The sequence below is a fragment of the Hippoglossus hippoglossus genome, chromosome 5 (genome assembly GCF_009819705.1).
Source record: "Hippoglossus hippoglossus isolate fHipHip1 chromosome 5, fHipHip1.pri, whole genome shotgun sequence".
NCBI classification, from domain to species: domain Eukaryota; kingdom Metazoa; phylum Chordata; class Actinopteri; order Pleuronectiformes; family Pleuronectidae; genus Hippoglossus; species Hippoglossus hippoglossus.
In genome coordinates, this window is record NC_047155.1 from 26706855 (window position 1) to 26719105 (window position 12251).

At 42.2% G+C, this 12251-nt stretch overlaps 1 protein-coding gene across 1 annotated transcript; it reads right to left on the reverse strand.

Annotated features, from left to right (window-relative positions):
* Window positions 1-4830: 4830 nt before the first annotated feature.
* Window positions 4831-9065, reverse strand: LOC117761281 (solute carrier family 45 member 3). The gene is given in 7 exon segments (XM_034585005.1): window positions 4831-4998; window positions 6109-6167; window positions 6170-6286; window positions 6289-6366; window positions 6453-6624; window positions 8574-8688; window positions 8995-9065. Coding segments are annotated over 7 exon segments (780 nt in total).
* Window positions 9066-12251: the final 3186 nt, after the last annotated feature.

The window sequence follows — 12251 nt, forward strand, 5'->3', positions numbered from 1 at the left end:
GTTCCCCTCTACCTTTACAAGCCTTCCAGGGCCTGCTGCTGAGAAGCATCCCCAGAGCATGATGCTGCCACCACCATGCTTAACGGTGGAGATGGTGTGTTTGTGGTGATGTGCAGTGTTTGGTGTTCGCCAAACATAGCGTCTAGTCTGATGGCCAAAAAGCGAAATTTTTGTCTCATCAGACCAAAGAACCTTCTTCCAATTGACCTTGGAGTCTCCCACATGCTTTTGGGTGAATTCCAGGCGAGATTTCATATGAGCTTTTTTCAACAGTGGCTTTCTCTTTGCCACTCTCCCATACGGGCAACAGTTGTTGTATGTACAGTCTCTCCCATCTGAGCCACTGAAGCTTTTGGTCATAGGTGTCTTGGTGGCCTCCCTCACCAGTCTTCTTCCTGCCCGGTCACTCAGTTTGTGAGGACTGCCAGCTCTAGGCAGATTTAAACAAGTGCCATACTCTTTCCATTTCTTAATGATGGATTTAACTGAACTCTGTGGGATGTCCAGTGAGTTGGAAATCTTTTTGTAGCCATCTCCTGACTTATACTTTCCAATGATCTTTTCTCTGAGTTGCTTGGAGTGTTCTTTTGTCTTCATGTTGCAATTGTAGCAGGAATCCTGATGAACCAGAGACTGGACCTCCCAGACACAGGTGTTTTTATACTCCAATCACTTGACACACATCCACTGATCTCCATTTCACTAATTGTGACACTGCTGGCATCAACTAGCTGGGCCTCTGTTGAATTAGGTCAGTCACTTTAAAGGGGGTGAATATTTATGCAAACACTTATTTTACACTATATATTTTTAATTAATTGACATTAGTTTGTAAAAATCTGTTTTCACTTTGACATGAAAGAAGCTTTTTTTTACTGCTTTTATTTTTTAAAGCATTGCATGTCGACTATTTCATCAGTCAACAAAATCTTCAGACCCTTGCTCAAAATAAAAGTTATATAATTCCACTCAAACAACACGGACATTGTACTTATACTCTGAAGACAAGTGGCCAAACAGGAAGTGATTCTATGAATGTTGTTGCCATTATGGAGATCAGCAACCGTCAAGGGTCAGTCCATCTGTGTTTGTGTGTCTCAGTCCGATATGGTGAAATAATAATAATCAAATTATCAAAATGATATGGAATCGATTTCGCCGTGCGGTTTGATCCAGTTGCCCGACCCCAAGATGTAGTTTATCTGAGGACGCAGAATAAGTCTATGAATATGTTAAACTCGGTCCATGGACTGAAGGCACACTTCCCTTCTCAGTGCTTTGTCTTTCAATGGAAACTATTTCTCTCAGTGGAAAAGTTTGCAACACAAACACCCCTTGTTCCTGGCCTCTGACATGCAGGTTAGACAAGAGCTTCGAGGTCCATCACAGACTCTGCCCTGCTTGCCAGTGACAACAGGGAAAACACTCTGATATGGAAACTAGTGCTGGGTCAAATGATGTCAGGGTAACAGGATGAAATGGAACATGCATGGCTGAAAGGTCTCAAGCATTGCAATCATCTTCTCCAGATGTCTTCTGGTTCTGTTTGAATGGTGCTGTTCCACTGTTTACAGGTCATGGTTAAGTTTATTCTGGCAGTACAGGTGGTCATTAAAGAAGGATGGTTTCCATTCAGGTTCAAGTTTAACTTAAGCCGTTTTCAGTCATGTCCTCTTGGAGGAAATCCAGAGAATTGGGTCTGGACTTTCTCCAGAGGTTTTCTTTCGCACATAAACAATGCAGCAGGAGCTTCTCCGCACAGGCGCGTTCACAACACAGAAATCTCCTAGTGTTCAGGTGAGGGGTGTTGCAGCAGGCAGAGGCAGGACGTAACGTATTAATTCCACTGCAAAGATCGCGTTTTTTTGTTTACAGCACATCGACATCGGCGTCAGCTCTTATCAGCAAAAGCTCTCTTGACATCTTATTGTGCTTTTTCATCCTGAGACAATTGTTTTTCAATTTTGCACACACACCAACTCACTTGCAGTGAGTACTGCGGAGGACCTCTTGCTGCCTTCTCACATCGGCTCCTCCGAACTTTCTGCAGACTTTATACTCGGGGCCCAGTGGGAGAAAGTTAGCAGAAACTCCAGAGGCTCTCACTCGAACATTTGCGTTCACACATAAACCTCTGGATGGTTCCATCCAAAATGTTCTTTAATTTCCTCTGAAACAAACTCAGGACACTTGAAGGAGAATCTTTTATTGTCCAAGTATATTTTACACACAGGAAATTTGACTTCTTCTTAAACCTATTTGTAAAATACACACGCACACACACACCCGCGCACACACAACACACACACACACACACACTGGAGAGGGAGGGGGAGACGGTAGAAAGAGATGACAGCTCCTCAACAAGTGTGGAGCATCAGGGAAGAGAGAGAGAGAGAGAGAGAGAGAGAGAGAGAGAGAGAATTGGCGGGTGCTGCTCTGACGATGAGCTTCTCGCCATGGGAGGAGGAGGAGACATATGCAGCATCAAGAGGCACCCGAGCTGGGTTAAGCACATGCTTGCTTTTCCTGTTGTCACACACACACACACACACACACACACACACACACACACACACACACACACACACACACACACACACACACACACACACACACACACCAGCAGTACACATCTGGAGGAAGCAGGGGACAGCCATGCTACAGCCCTGGGGAGCTGTATTGCTCAAGGGCACATCTAATGCTGAGGGAAGGCAGAGTGTTTCCCCTGCCACCTAACTGTCTTTCTGCCACATACATGATGAATCAAGCTAAACTACACATAAAATAATTTACTGCTGGCTATTTAGATTGAAATGTACAAGTTTCATTATGCAATAAGTAAGGGAAAACAGGACTAAGTCAAAACACACTCATACACAATCCTTATTTATAGTGCACGTTTATATTGAACAACATGACACAAACATCTGGGGTTCGACGTCTCAAAATTGTTTGCTTTTGTCTCATTTTAGGTCAGTATTTAACAATGGCACAATTACCCCGTCCCAAAGTTGTCTCATTGAACACATTTTTAAAGGGGGTGATTGTTACAAAACTATTACAGTTAAATGATATTCATTTCCATGGTTGCATAACAACCTCAATTATATATAGAAACTATTCATTTACACAATTACACTTTTTGCAGTAAAATCATAATTTACCCCTTTCTCCCTTGCTTCCCACACAATTTAACCATTTTAAATCAATTTTATTATCCACACGTCTGTCCCCCACCCCATTTGTGTCTGCTCTGTGGAATTTGTGTACCAGCAGTGTCTATTAAAAAGTTGTGCAAAATACACAACCCACATTTAGGATCTTTTCAGCCACAATACTGGTTGCACAGACGCAGGTGAACCACATGTAAATGATGCTGATAAAACTTAACGTTTCATGGGTCCAGCTCCAGTAGGCCCATTACCAGTTTTCACTCTCTAACGAAACACACAGCGCTATTCTACTGAAGTTACCACCAGACTACAGTTGAAGTCCACAGCCATATTTCCTCAAAACTGACAGTCAAAAATAAAGTCGTAATCCATATTTATCCGGAGTTCCAGATATTTGAACCAGCAAATTTTTGGTCCCAACCTTCTCAGAAAATGTAACATACATTTCTAAAACTTTTATTTTGATGAGAAAATTGTCATTTAAAGTTTTTCCTGCTAAGATCAGAGAGAAAGAAGACACTGTCCATGTTAAGCATTGAAGAAAGAAGATAATGAACCATTATCGAATGAATATGGTGGCTTGAGTACAACTACCCTAAACAAACAATCTTCATATCTTGTTCATATGGAGAACACTTATTATTTTCACTACCATTACAATGCTGAAGCCTGTAAGGTACAAAAAAACCCCACCATTCTTGACTTGATGCTGATGGTCTGTGGTATGAAGGGGCCCTCTGGTGGTTCAGCAGAGCCAAGTTAGCACAGAGTGTTAAATCTGCTCATTAAGACAAAGTGTGGGAGGATCAGGTAAAGAAGTGCAGCAGAAACATGTGCTAGTTATGCATGTTAGGGTGCTGGAGGTGTTGGAGGAGAATAGCACTTACACTCTGGAAGCTATACTTCTATCATGTGCCTGTATAAAACAGCACCAATATGATTTCACACATTTCCCTCAACTGCAATATTTCCAAGCAACCTTTATGCTTGAATGTGCTAGGTAATCTTGTATTTGCCTATATATTCACCTGAGACATGTCAAAGGTCAGTATTGTCCCTGGGACATTGACATGATCTGGTGCCAGAGGTGGAACAATAGGAGAAAAGGGTGTGGAGAGATCATTTTACAATATCTTAATCATTGACCTACATCATGAATATGAGTACATCCAGCACATTGGTAAACAACTGGCTGTAAAGTTTTATTTTATGTTTTATTTGTCAATTAGGTTATTAGCCTTATTTAGTTTTTGCTTACTGAGTATAGCTGATCCTGCTGAAGCCAAACATATAGATAGCATATAGATGAGACGACTTCAGCACAATGCAGCACACAAGGAGTGTCAAGACTCTGATGTGGTTTCTTAGCAACAGTACACAGCAGGATATCATTCCCTATCATTCCTTATACAAGAGTACAGAAAACCAAACTCATTTTATACAGGAACATAGATTCTGTGTATTTTCTGATTGTAAATCACTCTGACAGTGATAAAAGCACAACACTTGCATCTCATTACTGGCCCTGTACATGGGTCATGAGTCTTAATCTCTATCCATGGGGGGTTGTAAGATTCAAAGTATGCAACAATAACACCTCTGACTCAGTCTCGGCCACCCCAGGTCCACACTACAACACAGGTTATGTGCTACTTTATGTCCTGAGGGTTGCTGGAGAGATGGAAGGGAGGTGCGTGAGGCTGTAGATGACCCTGGTGGAGCAGAGCAATGCCAGCAGGCTGAAGCAGCAGGCAGAGACCATGTAGGCACTCACACTGTTCACCAGCTGCACTGTTGAGCCAAGATATATTGCCAGCAGGAGCTGCAATAGATAAACAAGTGCATTTTAAATGGGTGATCGAATGATCAGAAGAAAAACATGTAGGCATTCTTCTGGCTTGATAATCACACTGAATTGTCATTTTGATTCATTACTTGGGTCAGACATTGATTTGTGTGGCGAGTGGCAGGGGGGTGATGATTTGGATTTCCCTGGACCAATCAGTAGCAAGAAATGTTCTGATGATACTGTCAGTGGAGAGGTTGCTGGGAACAGTTTTCTCTGCTGTAAGAGAAATATACAGATTCATCAGTTTTAATGTTGGCTTACAACAACCTGTGCAGCTACAATAATCACATTCACGTGATGAATCTTTGCAGCCATTGTTCTGTCACATAGACTGTGTATAAAGATGGACGGCATGAGCTCCCAAAATTGGAGCCAAAACATCCTGATTGCTCCCTGGTGGCTGTATAGGTGTCTGTCATTCTAGGTAGTTCTTATCACACTGATGTTTGTTCAAGTGCTCATGTTTCTGATGAGTTTGTTACAAAAACAAGGGGAAACGTCATGATTGACAGCTGAGACGAACTGAAGATTGGTCAAACGTGTGTATCGTTGGGACCTTGATACCGTGGCTCCATGCCTCCATCGCTACTGCTCCTGCCGCAGTGAATTGTGGGATTGAATTTTCATATGAAGGAGATAAGTTAGTATATGCATTGAAGCCCCTTTCCTTCTCATTTAGAGAATTCAGAAACAGCTCTTATTATGGTGGCCGCTGAAATAACCTCCAGGTCATTATGTTTGCTTACATATTGGAATCATTTTCATGTGTTGGATTATTTCTGTAAATAACCAAAGAGCACAGTAATGTGAGTGATTGAGTCATGTTCCAATCACCCTCTCTTACCTGTGAGACCAGCAGGGCACTGTGCAGCACACATCCCTTTCTGTGTGGTCATTAGCATGAGGACTAGCCACATCACATCGTTTTGTATCCCGTCTAGAGAATAAAACAGCTGCTCTGTTGTGTCTATATTTCCGTGGGTCTGCCACGGTGCAACTAAACCGTTGGTGTAAAAACTGACTTCAGGTGTGTTTGCACATAAATGACTAATCATAGTGCCGAAGGGTGTGGTTGCAACCTACCTGTTGGTTTAAGTGATAGAGGCACAGCAGTGTGTATGGCACGACCTTGGCACGAGCATGTATCCTGTCACAGCCACCATGACAGTGACGGTTATCACGCTGTCTGACTCACTCATGACAGCGGTGGTGAGCACCAGCAGAGACATACCAGAATAGTTCACCATCTTGGGTCCCATCAGAGCCAGCGGTGCATTACCACTGAGCACAGCAACGACACCACACCCTGCAGGAAGAGACCCAGACTGGCCATGCGCACACCTGCACAGACAGAAATGTGAATGTGAGGCTATAATAACCACATTGGTTAAACAGGATGGGTAGAGCCAAAGAGGCACATATCCGACCTTTATCATAGGTCCTCCTGTCCTGTGTCTCTGGGACTGCACCCGGCCTCCCCGTTACAATCCCTCCGACATAAAGTCAGTAAACAAAAAGCACAATACTCATGAGCGCCATCCAGCTGCACATCACCGCCGCAAAACAGTCTCCATATGACTGCTGGAACATGCAAACACTCTGCACAGGCACAACGTAACGCCGACATGCAAGCCCCTACACACTGGCTCAGTGCAGCATGGAAACAGAGAAGCCAGTGCAGGAATAAGTCAGGGCAGCTTCTGCTGCTCAGGCTCTTTGAAGTGCTGAGGCCAGCAATCTCTGTTTCCTCTGCTCCCCGTCTCCTCCGGGATAAAGATGGTAGTGACGAGGCAGCTGAGGAAGAAGAAGGTGAGGAGAGTGTAGATGAAGGCCTCCTGGCCTCCCAGATATGTTGCTATGTGTGTGTGCCTCCAGTCCACAGCAGAGTTTAAAGCCATGAATAAACAGTCCTCTTCATCTCTTATAAATGTCTTATTTCAAAATTCCATGATTTATTTATAATGATTGCTCTCATTTTGATAAAGTCTGTGCCAGTCAACGGGAAAGTTGTGCTTGAGAAATTGTCTCTGTGCTTTGCTTTATCTACAACCTGTAATCTTAAAGCCACTTGAACTGAAATACATGATCTCCGGACATTCTCCGGCGGGGCTTATGTGAGAATGCAAATGTCCTAGTGAGAGCCTCCGGAGTTTCTCTGGAGTTTCTCTGGAGTTTCTCTGGAGTTTCTCTGGAGTTTCTCTGGCCAGCCGCCTGATAAACACTCGGGATAATGTCTGAATGAGTTGATGTGAGAATACAGCATGAGATCCTCTGGAGAATTCACCTTGAGCAAGTGCGATGACATTCTAACACACGTGAGATGTTGGCACTGGTGGTAAAGGTGAACCAAAACAGCAAAGTTGTGGGTTCGGCAGCAGAACAATGAGCTGTAACGCACTATGAAACTCCATGAAGCTGACGAGGGCTGCAGATTTAAGTGATAAATCTCTGTAGGTTCATCACTGTGAGCTATCCCACACACATTATTTCAGAAATATGAATATATCATCATTATCATCAATGTTTCAATATGTGAATATTTTCTGATTAATTTTGTTTCCTGTGATAGTAAATTGAATAATTTGAGGTTTTATTGTAGATCTGGAGTATGTTCACTTGGGCTTTGGGAAAACTGTGATCAATCATTGTCAGATTGATCCACAATGAAAGTATTTATTAGTTGCAGTTTCCTCCTTGCGTTTATTCAGGTTTCCACTCTGGCTAGCTCACACAAGTAGGCTACTCTCTCTCTCTCTCTCTCTTTTGGAAGTTTAATGGTATAATGACATCAATATCATTAAACTATTGTTTTAACAGTGTAGTGACAGAGACATCCTGTGGCAGAGCAAATCTGTGGAGTTCAACTTTGGTGAACTTTGACCTACAAAGTGTGACCGGACCCTAATGCTGTGTTCACATCGAACAGCGTTTGTATCACGCGTGAGTTTGGCCGCAGGATCCTGTCTCTTTAGTTGCGGTATGCACAGGAGCAACGTAAGTAAACACAACCAGCGAATATTCGCCTGTTTTCCCGTGAAGAGGAGGACCTTTGGTTGAAGAGACTACAACTGCTGTGTTGTCCCAGTACTATCTGAGGCTAACCAGGGGCCAGTTTGATGACCTGGTAGCTCAGATAGGGGCCACGACCTGTCTCTGATGAGTTTCAGTCTAAATGCTGATTGGCTTTCATGACATCACATCATGCAAATGACGTGAACTATTGTTCAGCCTGTTCCTGTCTTCGCATTGACTTTTTATGTAATATGAAAAATTGACTCCATATTTGGTATGAATGCACCATAAGAATGATTTATTAAAAATAAAAAAGTTACACATAGCTTCTTTAAAAATACTGGGTGCTCTGTGTTTAAAGTAATAATGGTCTGGAACCTGCTGTACCTACTCACTAATGAACCACTCAGTCTGAAGCAAGAAAAAGGTCAAGACAGGACCAGTGAACAATGGATGTTCTGCATTTTCACAAATGAATGATGTGAAACAACCGAGAGTCAGAACCAGTTCGGGAGAAAGCTTGAAATGTGCCTCACCCCAGACATCCTCCCAGGCGGATCATCAAGGAGTTCACAGAGAATGCTATGCAGCTCTCCTCCTGGCTGCGGAACATGTCTGACAGCCGGGCCACCACCACAGTGTGTGAAAGGCCTGTGGAGCAAACACAAGGCTTAGCACCAGATCACAGCCACTGGGATAGTTACACAACTCATGATGCACTTTGTATCTTTTTATGTAAAGCACTTGGAATTGCTTTGCTGTTGAAATGTGCTTTACACATAAACATGTCTTGCCTTAAAAATGAAATGTATGCATTGCCAATTGTGCCATTACAAACCCCATTATTTGCTGAGTTTTTGACTGCAAACCAAGTCTTTGATACAAACATCAGCTCATTACATCTGTGAATGATTTACCTTGTTCCCAAGGTGTAAACAGTTGTAGCAGCTAACTCACCTGTCCACAGCTTGCAGCCAGTATGGGCTCTGTGGGCACATCAGTGCAGCCAGGCGCCAGGCCTGTGGCATGATTTGCAGGCCAAGAGAAACTCCCAGGCCCAGCATCCAAATGAAGGGCCGTCGTTTACCAAAACTGCCTTGCCATGAATCGCTGGCCGAACCAATTATTGGTAAACAAATAAAGCCCAGATGTGGACCCACAGCTGGCAGAAAGGGGAAACATGTTCATTTTATTAAATTGGTTCAGACGTAGTAAGACAAAAAGGAATTTGAATATAAGTTTAGTGATTATTAATTTTTGAGCAGGGTCACTTTTCCCCGACAGCAGTTGTTACGCACATTGACCTTACACACTCCAGCTGTATACAGTATTTTCAATCAATCTGATTGTATTTGTTTAGCCCATATTCACAAATCACAATTTGTCTCATAGGGCTTTAACATGGTGTGACATCCTCTGCCCTTAACCCTCAACAAGAGAAAGGGAAACTACAAAAACAAACCTTTTAACAGGGTAAAAAGAAGGTAGAAACCTCAGAGAGCCACATGTGAGGATCCCTCTCCCAGGACGGACAGAAGTGCAATAGATGCCACGTGTAATGGAGAACATCAGAAAGTTAAGGGTATTTGCAGCATTGATTAGAATAAACACTTTGTAGCATAATGGAAGGTCAATGAATTGATGGATTATTGTCAGTAATGGTCGAGTGTCTGAGGAGACATATTGTATATCAAGCAGTCTTGTTGCAATCATAGTCCACGGTCAGCTTCCACCTCAATCCTGGTCCACCACTATCAGATGCCAGCACGATACAGGATCCGTCATCCGTATTTAGTTTTGAGATACTTTGTTTTCCAGATTGAATGTACTGTATATCATAATACTAATGCGTCTTTAAGACTTTTTCACATTTCATGTTCTAATAATTCAAAGTCATTTCTTTTTTTACCAAGCAGCACAGACATGTAGTTTCTCCACGTCAGCTTGTAACAGCAGCGGTGGGATGTAGATGGTTCCTGTAGCCAGCACACCTCCAGCCCACATGACAAAAAGCTCACCAGTACTATGTTCCACAACATAAAACGACTTCAAATCTTCCAATGGATTACATTACTGATTCCATAACTTGCCATGCAATGTGTACTCAGTAACTGACTACATTGCACTGTGATTAGATCCAACGCTGGTCACTCATCAGATGATAACATTCATTCTCAGACACACTATTAATATTAATGTTCAAATTTACAACTCAGTTGCTTCACTTGCCTCATCAAAGCCCTCTGATGTCTCCTCAAGGAAAAGAGGTGTAGCAGTGTCAGCAGCAGCTCACAGCTAATCACAACTTCTTTCTAAAGCTCAGCCGTGTGCGAGTGTGTGTGTGTGAGCCGATCGTGTTTTCTGTGGAACCTGTGGGTGGAAATGCCATCTCATGATGGTGTGACAGCCAACCTGTGGTAGTTTGAGAGTTAGTTTTTTTATGCAACATTTTATTTCTTACACTTTTCCTACTTCACTGGATTCCTGACAAGCTAGGTTTGTAGAATTTCACATTTTTTCCAAAGGTTCTGTGCTGTTTTGTTAATCCAGCACCCATTACATTATTAATACGATGTGCGTGTTGTTCCAAAATATATTTGTATTGATATATACAAATATATCATATATACAATTATCACATCTATAAGTATCAATATTATTATTTGTTTGTTTGTACATTTAATCAAATTTTGAGCAGCATTGCCCAAAAACTCCAGGACCAATTTACCAAACTTGGTGGAGAAATGGTGCCTGGGAAGAAACCATTCAGTTTGGGTGTGGATGCAGATCAAGAGACGGATCCAGGACTTTTTCTCGACTCTCTTTAACTACATTTTATGACAAATGAAAAATATAGGTTATCAGATCAATTAATTTATTCTTTTATATTTCTACGATAAGAATTAGACATGTGTGGGAATGTTTGGCCTTGGCAGAGGTATTGGCTCATTGGTCATTATAACAACCAGTCTGACAATTCTTAAACACAACAGTTACATATCTGCTCTTGGTCTCTCTTCTCTCTCCCCTTTCTCCATCTCTATTCTCCATCTCTATTCTCCATCTCTATTCCCATCCAGGGAGTTTTTTCTCTCCACTGTCGCCAAGTGTTTGTTCATTGTGGGACTGCTTCTCTAATATTGTAAGGTCTCAACCTTACCATGTGAAGTGCCTTGAGATGATGTATGTTGTGATATTGCGATGGTGATAGGCAGATTTATCTTGTGGCCTCCGGAGAGACCTGATGCCTTGATTGGGAAACTCTGGAGTAAATCTCCACCCGGATGGAAATGAGCTCCACCTTAAACCAGCTCCAAATTCTACTGTCAAGTTCTCCATGGTTCTCCTCACCTCCTGCCCAAACTTGAAAAGGGCCTGGTTAATAGGACGCACAGTACAACTCACTCTTCTTTTCCTCCCTTTTTATTTTCAATCCACTTAAGCGCACAATGGAGGTTTGATGTTGAATGTTCACAGTTTTGTTTTTCAGGGTTAATCAGAGTTCTTTTTTCCAGGTTGACAACCTTTAAAGACACAAATAAGGAATTTCACAATATATAATAACATAATATGCATTTAACTGTACATAAGTACATACAAAATAGAAAAACGTAATACTCTTCTAAACAATAATAATTACATCACTCGTAATCAAGGTGAGTCAACTTGTAACCTTTTTTATTAACTTATATTACTACCATAACAAACTTCCAATAACACAATCAGATTCAATCAGTGTGTTTTCTTTTCCCACACCAGCAGTGTCTTTGGTTAGGCCACGAGGTGAACGCCGTCCTCTCTTTGTCTTTCTGCTGAGACGCCAAGTGTCCACACAGGTTTTCACTTTTCTTAATGAGCCGGGGACTTGTTGTTTGTTCTTTTTCTAATAGCTCCGCCGGGAACGGCAACCGAAAGTGAAACCTGCTGGTTCTTTTGCGCTACGTTATTCTGGTTTAAAGTTTGATTCTTATTTCTGCCTTGTGTTCTTAGTTGTAACTCAACATCTACACTGATGTTAACAATCATATTAAGTCAGATATAAAAATAAATCCTAACAGTGCTTTTACATCTGCCTACAGGTACCGGGCTATAAATGAATAAATAGATCCTGATGAAGCTGGTGGCCAACTATAGTCAGCATCCTTAAGCTCACACTAATGCGAGGTGAGTAGGTGCGAGTGAGCTTCCTCTGCATTGGTCAAAACAGTGAGGTG